The sequence below is a fragment of the Hemiscyllium ocellatum genome, chromosome 17 (genome assembly GCF_020745735.1).
Source record: "Hemiscyllium ocellatum isolate sHemOce1 chromosome 17, sHemOce1.pat.X.cur, whole genome shotgun sequence".
Lineage (NCBI taxonomy): Eukaryota > Metazoa > Chordata > Chondrichthyes > Orectolobiformes > Hemiscylliidae > Hemiscyllium > Hemiscyllium ocellatum.
Genome location: NC_083417.1, coordinates 5,003,708 through 5,019,202, shown reverse-complemented (window position 1 = coordinate 5,019,202; position 15,495 = coordinate 5,003,708). Strand labels below are relative to the sequence as shown.

The window sequence follows — 15,495 nt, the reverse complement described above, 5'->3', positions numbered from 1 at the left end:
GCTGAGGAGGGGCAGATGGAGTTTAATTTGGATAAATGTGAGGTATTGCATTCTGGTAAAACAGGAGTAAGTGAGGACTGTAGATGTTGGAGGGTCAGAGTTGAAAAGGGTGGTGCTGGAAAAGCACAGCAGATCAGGCAGCATCCGAGGAGCAGGAGAGTCAACATTTCAGGTATAAACCCTTCGTCAGGAATTGCTGATGAAGGGCCAATGCTTGATTTTGTTAAAACAGGGGAAAAACTTATACAACTAATGATGGAGCCCTGGGTAGTGTTGTCGAACAGAGAGACATTGGGTTTCAGGTACATAATTCTTTGAAATTTGCATCACAGGCAGACGTGGGTGGGTGGGGGGTTAAGAAGGTGTTTAACATACTGGTCTTCATTGCTCAGACCTCTGACATCATGTTGAGTTGTACAGGACATTGAGGCCTCTTCTGGAATACTGTTATTGAAAGGATATTATTAAGCTGGAGAGGGTTCAGAAAAGATTTACCAGGATGTTGCTAGGAATGGTTTGGGTTATAAAAATAGGCTGGATAGGTAGGGACTTTTTTCACTGGAGCATAGGAGGTGGAGGGGTGACCTTATAGAGGTTTATAAAATCATGAGGGGCATGGATAAAGTGAATAGCAAATGCCTTTTCTCTAGGCTAGGGGAGTTCAAAACTAGGGGTTATATTTTTAAGGTGAGAGAAGAAACATTTGAAAAAGACTTGAGGGGCAGGTTTTTCCACACAGAGGGTGGTTCACGTGTGGAATGAGCTGCCAGAGGAAGTGATTGTTGCAGGTACGGTTACAACATTTAAAGGACATTTGGATAAGTACATGAATAGGAAAGGTTTGGAGGGGCATGGGCCAAACGCAAGCTAATGGGACTAGCTCAGTTTGGGAACATGGTCGACCCTGTGAAAGGTGACTGAACGTTTAGTGAGAGAAGAGGTACCCCAGAGAAAGAGGGAGGGACAGAGCTGAAAAGCTGTTGAAACCTGAAAGGGAAAAAATCATTGTAGTTCAAATAGTGTCTTGACCCCATTTTTGGAACCAATTAAGCACGAGTTGCATCCAGATGATCAGAGCAGAAAAGTTTAACACCCTTCAGTTCAGAGATATCATCACCGAAGTAAACAGGGATTTTGATGCTGGTCTGAATGTAATGAGCTGGAAACAGTAACATCATTCCATTTCACAAATGGATTCTGGTTTACTCCTCCTGTGCCACACTTACTGAGTCCCACTGCCTCATGTGGGAACAGACAAAAGATCTGCATTTATATAGCAGTTTTTAAGGATGTTTCCACGTGTTTAACAGTCAATAGAGTAAGGTCACTGTTGTAATGTTTGGAACAGCAGCCAATTTGTGCAGAGCAAGATCCCACAAAATGTAATATGCCAGATGACTCAATAAATAGTTCTTTCAAAAATGATGCTGGGTGAGAGATAAATTTTGATCAGGATCAGGGTGAACCCAGCTGCCCTCCTTTGCAATAGTGCCTCTGGGACCTTTTATATCCACCTGAAAGGAACATGATTATAGCATCAGATCCAAAAGAAAACAAAACCTAATTCTTCACCTCGCAATAATGACCCTCCATTGGGCAAAACATTCCCTTAGCACAGACCCTCTGGGTGTGGTGCTCCTTCGGTGCTGACCCTCCAATGGGCACGGTGCTCCCTCAGTGCTGACCCTCCGAAGGGCACGGTGCTCTCTTGGTGCTGACCCTGCGATGGGCACGGTGCTGACCTTCCAATGGGCACGGTGCTCCCTTGGTGCTGACCCTCCAATGGACACAGTGCTCCCTCAGTACTGTCCCTCCAATGGGCACAGTGCTTGCTCGGGGCTGACTCTCCGATGGGCACGCTGCTCCCTCAGTGCTGACCCTCCGATGGACACGGTGCACCCTCAATGCTGACCCTCCGAGGGGCATGGTGCTCCCTCAATGCTGACCCTGCAATGGGCATAGTGCTGACCCTCTAATGGACACAGTGGTCCCTCAGTACTGACCCTCCGATGGGCATAGTGCTCTCAGTGCTGACCCTCTGATGGGCACGGTGCTCCCTCAGGGCTGAACTTCCAATGGGAACAGAGCTCCCTCAGTGCTGACCCTCCAATGGGCACGGTGCCCACTCAGTGCTGACCCTCCGATGGGCACAGTGCTCCCTCAGTGCTGACCCTCCGATGGGCACGGTGCTCCCTCAGTGCTGACCCTCCGATGGGCACGGTGCTCCCTCAGTGCTGACCCTCCGATGGACACGGTGCACCCTCAATGCTGACCCTCCGATGGGCACAGTGCTCCCTCAGTGCTGACCCTCCGATGGGCACAGTGTTCCCTCAGTGCTGACCCTCCAATGGGCACAGTGCTCCCTCAGTGCTGACCCTCCGATGGGAACAGTGCTCCCTCAGCGCTGACCCTCCAATGGACACGGTGCTCCCTCAGTGCTGACCCTCCAATGGAGTCCATATGACCATAAGTCATAGCAGCATAAATTAGACCATTTAACCCATTAGGTTTGCTCCACCATTCAATCAGGGCTGATAAGTTTCTCAACCTCATTCTCCCTGTAACCCTTGATCCCCTTAACAATCAAGAACCTATCTATCTCCATCTTAAATATACTCAATGATCTGGGCTCCACAGTCTGCTGTGGCAGTGAATTCCATAGACTCCCCACTCTTTAGCTGAAGACATTTCTCTTTATCTCCGTTCTAAAAGGTCTTTCCTTTACTCTAAGGCTGTGTATTTGGGTCCTCGTCTCTCCTCCAAATGGAAACATCTTCCCAACATTACTCTGTCCAGACCATTCAGTATTCTGTATGTTTCAATTATATTCCCCCCTCCTCCTTCTAAGCTCCAATGAGTATAAACCCAGAGTCCTCAAACGTTCCGCACACGTTAAGCTGTTCATCCCTGGGACCATTCTCGTGAATCTCCTCTGAACGCTCCAAGGCCAGTACATCCTTCCTGAGGTATGGAGCCTAACCTGTGTACAATGCTTCAAATGTGGTCTGAGCAAAGCCTTAGAGAGCATCAGAAGCTTCTATATTCAAGTCCTCTCAAAATAATTGTCAACATTGTACTTGCCTTCCCAACAACTGACTTAACCTGCAAGTTTATTTTGAGAGGATCCTGGACTAGAACTCGCAAGTCTCTTTGCACTTCAGACTTCTGAATTTTCTCCCCATTTAGAAAATAGTCCATGTCTCTATTCTTTTTCCCAGAGCTCCCTCACTGCTCACCGTCCATTCTGCTTTGCAGTGTTGTTCATACCAACAAGAAACAAGAGTCGGCCATTTGGCTTCTTGAGCTTGCTCTGCCATGCAATAACAGCATAGCAGATCTAATCGTAACCTCAAACCTCCTTGCATACCAAGCACCAATGTACGTGCACCTTAAAAATATTCAACATCTCTACTTCCACCTCCCTTTTAGAGAGAGAATTCCAAAGAATCTCAACTCTCAGAGAAAAGGTTTCACCTAAAGTATGTTACCTCCTTTAAATAGACCTTCTCAGATTTGTAAACAGTGACCCTTCATTCTTGGTTCTAGTGTTAGAGAAATCATCCTCTCCAAATCAGTCCAGTCAAGATCCTGAGGGATCTTGTATGTTTCAATCACGATGATTCTTACTCTGCTAGTCCCGAGAGGATAGAAGCTCAGCCTGTCCAATCTCTCCTTGTAATAAAACCCTCCAGATTCCAGGTATTTTTCTGGTAAGCCTGCTCTGAAGTGCCCCCAGTGAATTTATATCACTCAGCATAACCCCCCACGTCTCAAGTTTGGGGAACTGTGCAGTTTGTCAGAGTGTTTCCGATTTGCAGGGCCTGAGGAACAAAACACAGGCATCAGCAGAAGAAACAGCAAGAAAAGGCAGAAGTTGCTATAATTACCAACGGTACCACCAGGCAGAACGAGGAAGTGATGCAAACAAATGGTGATCTGTCTGGAATGTGAAGATTCAGCTCTTGCAGGTTTTATGTGGGCAACGCAACATGAAGAACTGGGGAACAAAAACTGACATCGTTTGGATTTTCATTGAAAAACACAACTAATACAGCAGGATTTCATGAGGCCATCAGGATGGCCAGTACACAACAAACTCTCCATGGCACCTTTCACAGTTTGCTGAACCCAAAGTGCTTTAATCACCCACTTCGTGAAATCTGGTCATTGGCCCTGATGAGCTGAAAATGTGTTGCTGGAAAAGCGCAGCAGGTCAGGCAGCATCCAAGGAACAGGAGATTCGACGTTTCGAGCATAAGCCCTTCATCAGGGTCATTGGCCCTGATGAGTATTCTTGGCCAAGTGCTGTGTTCCTGATGAAGGGCTTGTGCCCGAAACGTCGAATTTCCTGTTCCTTGGATGCTGCCTAACCTGCTGCGCTTTAATCAGCAACACATTTTCAGCAAGTGCTGTGTTGTCAGGCAGAAAGTACCTGAAGGATTTGATCAAAATGAGTACAGAAATATAAATATACAGCAAATTTATTAGGTTGAAATTCTTAATACAGATATCAATTAATGTTAGTTTCAACCACATATTACATTAAAGCTAAATGGTTGGGTTAAACGTCTGAGACATATCTTTAACAAGTGAGTCTCCCACTGCCTTCCTGTTCATCATAGACTTGGACAGCAGTGACACACGGGACCTTGAGCTTAGGTTCCAACGTACTGGACTCTCAAACCCTAGCCCGAAGGTGAAAGTCCAGTATTAATCCCTGATATTAATACATTTCTGTTTACACGTTATACCACCATAACAGTGTCAGCGCTACTGAAACTTTAGGTGACCTCCCCTCTAATATGTCCCAATGATGCACAGTAGGGGCTCCCAAATTGTCCGCTGTGTGAAACAATTGCTCCCGGCTCTGAGTCATGGTAGTTTCTTGCTGTATGACATCATGGTTACCAAGTGGGAGCTAACCTGCTGAAGCTGTGCAAGGAAGGCTCACAATTTCTTAAATGTCACATACAGAGGAACCCTCCTCAATCAATATGTGATGCAATACATGGTTCTCCCCTTCCATTCCGATAAATGCGAGGTGCTGCATTTTGGGAAAGCAAATCTTAGCAGGACTTATACACTTAAAGGTAAGGTCCTAGGGAGTGTTGCTGAACAAAGAGACCTTGGAGTGCAGGTTCATAGCTCCTTGAAAGCGGAGTCGCAGGTAGATAGGATAGTGAAGGTGGAGTTTGGTATGCTTTCCTTTATTGGTCAGTATATTGAGTACAAGAGTTGGGAGGTCATGTTGTGGCTGTACAGAACATTGGTTAGGCCACTGTTGGAATATTGCATGCAATTCTGGTCTATTTCTTATCGGAAAGATGTTGTGAAACTTGAAAGGGTTCAGAAAAGATTTACAAGGATGTTGCTAGGGTTGGAGGATTTGAGCTACTGGGAGAGGCTGAACAGGCTGGGGCTGTTTTCCCTGGAGCATCGGAGGTCGATGGGTGACCTTATAGAGGTTTACAAAATTATGAGGGGCATGGATAGGATAAACAGACAAAGTCTTTTCCCTGGAGTTGGGGAGTCCAGAACTAGAGGGCATAGGTTTAGGGTGAGAGGGGAAAGATATAACAGGAACCTAAGGGGCAACATTTTCACACAGAAGGTGATACAGCAATAGAATGAGCTGCCAGAGGAAGTGGTGGAGGCTAGTACAATTGCAACATTTAAGAGGCATTTGGATGGGTATATGAATAGGAAGGGTTTGGAGGGATATGGGCCAGGTGCTGGCAGGTGGGACTAGATTGGGTTGGGATATCTGGACAGGTTGGACCGAAGGGTCTGTTTCCATGCTGTACATCTCTATGACTCTACACCTTTGATCCCCAATCTCCCTACCCTCTTACCCCTTCCCCAACTTCCCTTCTGAACCACTGGCCCTGACCCCATTTTGCTTAAAACCATCCAAAACCCATTACAATTCCCAACAATCTCCACTTTCTGAAGAATCAGGCTCTAACGTTAACTCTGTTTTCTCTCGGGAGATGCTGCCAGACCTGCTGAGTTGCTCCAGCTTTCTCTAGATTTGCTTCAGCTTTTCAGCATCTGCAGGATTTTGCTCATTTACCAGAGGGTTAGCCTCCTCTGAATAGATGGAATATTAACCAGATATTATAGAGGCAAAATTATTGCCCAGAACACTAGGGAATGTCAACGTGAAGACAGGTTACTAGTGAGCAATACTGGGGAGTGCTACCAAGTCATTGTGAATTTACAGGGGTGGATGGGAAAGCAGAAAAGGACTCAGTTTACTGTCCACCCCAACCCATGTGTGTTGCCAATTTAAACTCTCCCACCCCCTACAGTGATGCTGTCAATTCCTGCAGTGACTCAATGAGCCTTATGGTGGTGCTGTTGAGCCACAGTGTACCTGACCCCACAGTGCCATCTGGAGGCTGTTGAATGTTCCTGTTATAAAATTGGAATCCAATTTGGGAAACATTCAAATATCTAATCTTAGAGGAAGTGTTAACATGAACAAATTCAAGGAGAAATCACACTGCAACTAATTTATAGGGATGACAAAAAAAGCTTTGGTTGCACTGGAACAAAGTGCAGAAAAGATATACTCCTGTGTTATTCTAAATGACTAAACAACTTGCATTTGTTTAGCATGTTTAATGTAACGACTATCTCAATGTGCATCACAGGAGCATTATAAAACAAAGTATGACAAATAACAATGGGATAAAAGCAAAGATTTAGGCTTTTTATCTGAAAGAACACTGCATTTGTTACAAGACTAATGATTTCATGACACAAAGACAGAAATTGAATGCAACTTGATAGTTATTGCAGAGTGAAGGTGACCGGGAATTGAAATATTTAAGGGTATTCAATATTCCAGAAAAATAGGCAGAAATGAAAGGGAGGTGAGGTAACGCTGTTAACCAGGGATTATGTTAGTGCTTGGGTGACCAGTAACAGAGGTACAACAAATCAGGACATGGAGTCAGTTTGGGTGACCATAAGAACGAGCAACAGAACAAAGTAGATAATTGGGAACCAATCAAGGCATGAGAAGAGCACTACCATAGTCATGGGTGGCTTTGATCTGCATATCAGCCAAGGGTAATGTGGAAGATGAATTTGTAAAGTACATCAGCAGCATGGTAGCTCAGTGGTTAGCACTGCTGCCTCACAGAGCACCAGGAACCTGGGCTTGATTCCAGCCTCGGGCAACTGTCTGTGTGGAGTTTGCACATCTTCTCAAAACTCGCTAAGTTTGCACATTCTCCCAGTGTCTGCATGGGTTTCATCTCCCAGTGTCTGCTCCGGTTTGCTCCCACAGTCCAACAATGTGCAGGTCAGGGTGGATTGGCTGTGTTAAGTTGCCCATAGTGTTCAGGGATACGGAGATTATGTGAATTAGCCATGGGAAATACATGGATTGGTGGGATGCTCTTCGGAGGGTCAGAGTGGACACAATGGATCAAACTGTCTGCTTCCAGGCAGTAGGGATTCTATGATCAGGAATGGTTTCTCTGAGCAGGATATTGCTGAACCTACCCAGGATTAGGCTATTTTAGATCCAGTAAGGGATTACCTTGTTAAGGATCCTCTAGGGGATCACAACACAATATGATTGAATTTCAAATTCAGTTTGAGGGAGAGCAACTCAGTTCCTCAAATTTCAACATGGGCAATTGCAGAAAGGGTTATCTAAAGCGGACTGGGAAAATAGATTACAGGAAGGTCAATAGACAAGCAATGACAGATATTTTGTAATGCTCAGCAAAAATGTATTCTCGTCAAAAAGGACTCAATGAGAAGGATGAAGCACCCATGGATAATAAAGATGGTGATGGAGAGTAACAACCATCACCATCATAAGGCACACAAAGTGACAAAAGCTTCGAAATTAGAGCATGAGAATTATTTCTTTAAAAAGGAACCAGCAGCAGACAAGCTTACAAAGAGGGGAAAAACTGATGACAAAAGTTAATTGGCAAGAAATATAAAAACAAGTGTTCCTACATGTATATAAAGAGGGAAGTGGTTAAAGTGGGCATGGGAACTCTTAGTGGATGCGATTGGGGCATTGCTAAAAAGCAGATAATTTAGACCAACATTTTGCACCAACTTTTACTGATATCTACATCTCAATCTCAACAGACAAAGATGCTAAACTGGGCAGAAGATCTTGTGTCAGTCTCTACCATGACAGAAAGCATTCAAACTTTTAAATTTTCTTTACTCAGCGAGTCGTGAGTTCAAGGAATGCCCTGCCAGTAACAGTGGTGGACTCTCCCTCTTTATGGGCATTTAAACGGGCATTGGATAGGCATATGGAGGAAAGTGGGCTAGTGTAGGTTAGGTGGGCTTGGATCGGCGCAACATCGAGGGCCGAAGGGCCTGTACTGCGCTGTATTTTTTCTATGTTTCTATGTTCTAAACAGAAGTAAGCCATAATTTACACGGAGAGAGACACTACAAATAAACCATACAGAGGGATCTGGGTGTACTTGCACATGAAACACAAAGCATTAGCATGCAGGTGCAGCAAGTAATTAAGAGGGCAAATGGAATTTTAGCCTTTATTACTCAGGGACTAGAGTTTAAAAGAGGGGAAAAGTGAAGACTGCAGATGCAGGAGCTCAGATTCAAGAGTGTAGCGCTGGAAAAGCACAGCAGTTCAGGCAGCATCCGAGGAGCAGGAGAATCGACATTTCAGGCATAAGCCCTTCATCAGGAATGTTGATGAAACGTCGATTCTCCTGCTCCTAGGCTGCTGCCTGACCTGCTACACTTTCCCAGCACCACACACTCGACTTTAAAAGAGGGAAGTCTTATTAAAACTGTAAGAATGCCATGGCTGGAATATTGTAGACAGGTTTGGTCCCCATATTAAAGAAAAAAAAGCTGAAAATGCATTGCTGGAAAAGCGCAGCAGGTCAGGCAGCATCCAAAGAGCAGAGAATCAACATTTCGGGCATGAGCCCTTCTTCAGGAATGAGGACCTCCCCCTCTCTGAGGATACAAGGAATTTAAAGAAAAAATATCCTAACTTCAGGGACAGTTTCCAGTAGGTTCACTCGGCTGATGCCTGTGATGAAGGGGTTGCCTGATCAAGAGCAGCCAAACAGGTTCGACCTTTACTCAATAGATTTTAGAAAAATGTGGGATGAGAAATACAGGATTCTGTGGGTCCTTTACAGGGTCAATGGTGAACCACTAATCGGGAATCTGGAACTTGGGGACATGATTACAGAATGTGCGGAAACTCGTTTAACACTGGGATGCAAAGGAATTTTGTTTACAAGCATATGAACAAGAGTTAGCCATGGAGTCCTGCTCTACTATTCAGTAAAATTATGGCTGGTCTGATTTAACCTCAACTCGACATTTGGTTAAAAATGTAACCTATTTTTCTCATCAACATACTCAGAGATGTCATTGTACACCTCTGGAGCAGGTGGGACTTGAAGCTAGGCCTCATGGTCCAGGGATAGGGACCCTACACTGTGCCACAAGAGGGAATGTCATTGATAATCTTTCATCCCAAGGGGTTCGTGAATGTGTGTAATTCTGTACCCCAAAGCGCTGCAGAGACTGAGTCACTGAAAATACTTAAAAAGGAGATGGATTTTTGAAACAGTTGAGGAGGAGTTGAGGACAATTAGGAAGAGGCATATAACAGGAGTTGTGGCCTGGGGCAGATCAGCTGTAGCAGCTCAGTCTTGAGGGAGAGAGTGGCTTACTCCTAATTTTCACAATCTGAAGAGAAATTTCAGTCAGGAGTCTCCAATCTCCCAGTGGTGTACACTGGTAACTGTGCTCATGTGGTGGAGCTAGGACAGAGCTCAAAGGTTGAATGGCCTTGCTGCCCAGACAGGGAGGGCTGCTAGGGACTGTAAAGCTTTTCAAAATGAAATTGGGTAAATAATACAATTCCTTCTGAAAGGCTGTTCAAAAAACACACAGGAATGGTCATACCAGCCCAAAACACCACCTGCCAATCATTTCTCAACAACCTTGACAAGTGAATTCAGTTTTATTTGTTAACAAGGGTACACACAAGAGGTGTGAGCATCTGTACCATCAAATGACATTCACAAAAACTAATTAAATCTAAACATGTAGAAAAATACAGCTCAGAGGAGATGGAGGGACAAGTTAAAGGGTGAGGAGCAAACAGGAAAATAATCTCCAATACAAATTGTCACAATTCTGGACATGACAAATAAAACCTGACTACAATTAACACCAACCATTTAAAAAGCATCATCAGACAATCCTTGCCATGAAGAGATCTTTTCACATTTATTATTCTCTTCGTTATAGACCATACTTACTGTGTATCCTCCCAACAAGCCCTGCCCAACAATCCCAAAACAAGAGGACCTCTAACTTCTCCATTGAAGGACGAAGGGGGTGGGAGGGAGGCGGATAAAATGGGTGGTTCAATGGACAAATTTAAAAAACCCAAAAATCACAAATTACATCTCTGTCCCCCTCCTCAACACAGTGATTACTCGTGGCAACACACATCAAAAATTAAACCGAAACCCCAGACAGTACCTCACCCAGAAAACCAACAATGCAAAGGGGCCAATATAATCAAATGAACTCAGTAAGCGGGAGTGAACTGTAGGAAATAAAGATTGTCATCATTCCAGGAGAACAACTGCTCCCTGTGAAAGGCACCTCTGGTAAGACTTGAAGCAAAATTGACAAGACTATTGGAATGTTTTGTCAGAGAGTCTTCCTTCTGAAATTAATACAAGATGGTTTAATCAGTGAAATTAACCTTTGACTTAGAGAGAGGATGATGTGATATTCACCCCCAGTACTGCAGAGCACTCGCACTGCCAACTCTGTGGGGCAGAGGGATAATGGCAGGCTGCTGCTGGCATCTAGTGGCAGGCAGACAACACTACAAGTTCAGCTTCCCCTTTGACTCCTCATGACTTCTCTTTGGGTCAGAGTTTCCTTGCTAACCTATCAACGTCGAGCTGCTACTTTGGATATTTAAAAAGCTGATTATGTTTTTAAAAACAAAAACACAAAGATTTTTGTTAAAAACTGGGAAAATTCAGGAGTGGAAGGGTTCCAGAAACCTTTGTGTTGTGTTCTGATAAGAAGGTCATCCCAAAGCACTTTGGAGCCAGCAAAGTAACCTTTGAACTGCAGTCACTGTTGTAATGTAGAAAACCCAATACAGCCAATTTGTACGCAGGAAGCTCCCACACCAAAAGCTTTCTTGGGTGATCTGAGTTGATGGGATGAATATAGGTCAAGAGCACTGGCGATAGCCTGCCCAGTCTTCTTCATAAAAAGTGTGTCATGGGGCTTTTAACAAACCATCAAATAGAGGCTCAGTCCAACACCTGGAGCAGAAGACAGCACCAAGGACAATGCAGCACTGCCTCCGCCCTGCACCATTGGCCTAGATATGTGCTCATGACTGTGGCTCAAATTGATATCCATCAGATCAAAGAGTTGAGGGTGATACTCACTGAACCAAGCCAAAAGCTTCTAGCCAATGAGACGTGGAATTCAAACCTTTTGCGTATCACTTTAAGATGGGATAGAAGCAAGCTAGAAAGAGTGGTCACCTTGTTGTACAGGTTAGAAATGCAAGAACAGCCTGTAAATGTACTGGCATGGATATACAGTGAATATTGAAAGGTCTTGGACACCATCTGTGTTAAAGAAAAAAAACTCTCACTGACTGAGGACACTCAAGCAAATCAAAGGTGATTCAGCTGCTTTTTTAAAAAAAATTCTGATTCAGTGACTATTCCAAGCAAATCTAATAAATACCTCATTCTTAGCACATAATAGAAATGATTTAAGAATAAAAAAAATGGAAATCAAATCAAGATATACATAAAATAGTCAGCACCAGGAGATCTAACTTAACTTGGACCAAGACTGAACACAAACAAAATGGAGGACAATGTGAAGTAAAGTGATACCCTGTGATTTAATATTAACCAGAGGTCACAGAGGGTTCTCTTTTAGTGCTGACATCTTGATAAATCTACAAAAGATGTTCCATCAAGGTATGGAATGTACTACTTTAGTCACGTGGAATGGAACGTACTACTTTAGTCATGTTGACTTTTTCCGATTTTGGTCATCAGCATGAGTGAAAAAAAAGCCAAAAGAAATTTTTTTTTTTAAAAATGAAATCTTTGGATATCTTTTCTTTTTGTTTTCTTTTTACAAGCAACTTTGAAGAGAAACGAGATGGAGATCGATGAACATCATCTTCTGCAGGACGTGGAAAGAAGTGCATTTTGTGGATGACGCAGTCACTCAAACTGCAAATCGGGTGAAAAGAAATTACTTACGTGTTGGAGAGTTTGAATCTTCTATACACAGACACCCACACACATCCCTAACACAGTAACCAGCAGAATTCCCATTCTACAATGTCATTCAAAGCTCCATTCTGCGCAGTGCACAGTTTATTCATCATTGTGTTAGTCTTTCGCACATTAGACTGAGACAGCCTCTCATGCTAATTCTCACCATCACCCCCACTTCAAAACAAGTTTGCAAACTGTCCTTCAAACCCGCTTCCCAATAAATAGAGCATTTTAATTCGTTATTTAGCAGCTGCTGAAAGTTGAGCATCTCCAATCAGGGTCACAGCAGGGACGAGGCACAAGGACCAAGTTTGGACATCACTCCATGCAGCAGGAACCTGGGCCAGGGAGCGCTGCTCAGAGCCACACAGCCTTCCCTGGCAACCACGTGCGCACGGGTGAATACAAGACGACTCCAAGCTCTGACATTCCATCTCTCCACAGTGAGCCTGCCCTTCTACAATATCCCAAACTGTAACAGAAAGAAAAAAAATTGCAAGTGTCTGCTCTGAAAATGTCAGATGTTCAATTTTTCAGCTGCCAAGTATTCCACAGCTCAGACACTCCTCCCTCTCTCTCTCTCTGTCCGCTGCAAAGGGAGTCCCGTTCCTCCTTCACCCTTCCAAGCGTTGGACCTCAGGCCGACTCTCCACCTCTCCCCGAGATTCCGATCGGGCACGCGTGTACTCATTGGCTGGACCCCCGGTTTGGCGGCGGGCACCCAATCTCCAAATCTTAACGGCCAGGTACGTGTTAACCGCGTAGACAGCCGCAGCCAGGAACCCAAATACCTGGTGAGGAAAGGACAAGGAGGGAAGGAAACAGAGGAACAGTTAAGGACCAATCCCTCAAGGCAGAAATGCATAGTAAGAACATCAAAGAGTTCCACTTCTTTAACAACCGCATGATCTCAGTGGAGCGGACTCAAGGGGCTGAATGGCCTTATAGTCACAAAATAAGAAGGAATCAATGCAGTCCTCCACTTTGTCATGTTCTCACCGTTGCAGTGTAGGAGATGCAGCAGTCAATTTGCGCACAATAAGCTAACAGTGGCCCACCTGCTTTCCGTGATGCTGCCCGAGGGATGAATATTGACCAAGACATTGGGGAGGACTGTCCTTCAAAATAACGCTAAGGTCTTTAACATCTGTCTGAATGGGCAGACGGCCCCCTCTGGCAGTGTGGCACTCCCTCAGTACTGGCACGAGGAGTGCCGGAGCTGAAAATGTGTTGCTGGTTAAAGCACAGCAGGTCAGGCAGCATCCAAGGAACAGGAAATTCGATGTTTCGGGCCAGAGCCCTTCATCAGGAATGAATGAAGCCCTGATGAAGGGCTCTGGCCCGAAACGTCGAATTTCCTGTTCCTTGGATGCTGCCTGACCTGCTGTGCTTTAACCAGCAACACATTTTCAGCTCTGATCTCCAGCATCTGCAGACCTCACTTTTTACACGTGGAGTGCCAGCCCAGGTTTGGTGCTCAGGCCTCCCAGTCAAGAGGGAGAGAGATGCCACCATCTCAAAAGTGTCCTAAAACTTTTGTTCCCTCTCACTCAAAGTGAACCAAAATCCCTCGCAATGTATGTACTTAGTGGCTCTATAAATCCAATGGAATATTGGCCTTTATTTCAAATGAAAACAATATAAAAATAGGAAGGTTTTTCTAAAACTATGCAAGATACTAATCAGACCACAGCTGGAGTATTTCCTTATCTGAGGGACTGCTTCATAAGGGGAGGGTGAGCAGGTTAGGACAGAACTCATCGGAGTTTAAAGGAATGCGAGGAGTCCTTTCTGAAACATACAAGATTCACAGGCAACTTGACTGGGTAGATTTGGACCAAGGGCACAATTTCAGAATAAAAGGATTACATATTTAAAATAGAACTGAGGGAGAATTTCTTCTCTCAGAGGGGAGTGAACCCGTGGAAAGCTGCCCAGTTTGGGCCATTCAAGGCTGAGAGAGAGAGACATTTTTAATCAGCAAGGGAATCAAGGGTTATGGGGGAAAAGTGGAGCCATGGATGGTTAGATAATCCGTAATCTTGTTGAATGGCAAGGCAGATTCGATGGGCTGAATGGCCTACTTCTCCTCCTACGTACTATAGTCTTTAAAGGCTGGCCGCTCAGATGGAAAGTTCCAGATTGTGAAGGGGGCTGGAGATCCTCGGAGCGCAGACCTTCAAACTGAGGAGATTCAAGGGAAGCTTAATGGAGGTGCTCAAAACGAGAGTAGGCTTTCACTGTGAGGGAGGAGAATGACTGGGGACAGGAAGAGGAGGAGAAATGTTTTGTTACAGTGAGTGGTCCTCAACTGGAATGAGCTGCTGGAAAAGGGTGGCGCAAGAGGATTCGATTGTAACCGTAGTGATTGTAATGAGGTCAGCCAGGTGGGTCTCGTAGAATATGAGTTCCCCATTTGGGGCTGTTAATCTGGGCCAATCAGGGGGACCTGGCTGACATATATAGAGGCACCTTGCTTTCTTTTTTCTGATAGGGTGTCTCGCGCGGCAGCACAATGCAGATTTTTGTGAAGACTCTGACCGGGAAGACCATCACTTTGGAGGTGGAACCCAGCGACACGATCGAGAACGTCAAAGTTGAGATCCAGGATAAGGAGGGGATCCCCCCCGGATCAACAGTGTTCAATCTTCGCTGGGAAGCAATTGGAGGATGGCCACACCCTGTCTGATTACAACATCCAGAAAGAGTCCACTCTCCATCTGGTGGCGTTTTGGACCCGTCCCTCCGCATTCTCGCTCAGAAATATAACTGTGACAAGATGATCTGCCGCAAGTGCTATGCACACCTCCACCTTCATCCATCAAACTGTCGTAAAAAGAAATGTGGCCACACAAACAACCTGCGCCCTAAGAAGAAGCTGAAGAAAACTGTTGGGGCAGTTGGTGTCCTCGGCATGTTTGTGTTTGAGCTGAATCTCCAATAAAAGTGTGCGTTGCATCACTAAAAAAAATACAAAAAAACAGAGGCACCTTGATGACTGAAGGTAGGACTTGAGGTTTGTCCTCATTTCCCTGAAAACTGGTTGAATAGTAGGGTTTGGGTCCTGGCTTTGCCACAGCTCCCTGTGAAATTGTTGCTTCTCTGTATACAGCTGTGAATGTTAATTGTTCTGTAAACTGTGTATTGTTTAATAAAAAGCTAGGAAAAAATA

General features: G+C 44.7%; 1 protein-coding gene and 1 pseudogene across 1 annotated transcript in view; one reads left to right on the top strand and one right to left on the bottom strand.

Annotated features, from left to right (window-relative positions):
* Nucleotides 1-9,981: 9,981 nt before the first annotated feature.
* Nucleotides 9,982-15,495, bottom strand: part of cmtm4 (CKLF-like MARVEL transmembrane domain containing 4) — an 86,315-nt gene continuing 80,801 nt past the window's right edge. Inside the window, exon 4 of the mRNA XM_060837928.1 lies at nucleotides 9,982-13,114. Within this exon, the coding sequence (XP_060693911.1) occupies nucleotides 12,938-13,114 (177 nt within the window). The 3' untranslated portion in view covers nucleotides 9,982-12,937. The remainder of the gene's footprint in view (nucleotides 13,115-15,495) is intronic.
* Nucleotides 14,814-15,301, top strand: LOC132823633 (ubiquitin-ribosomal protein eL40 fusion protein-like; annotated as a pseudogene).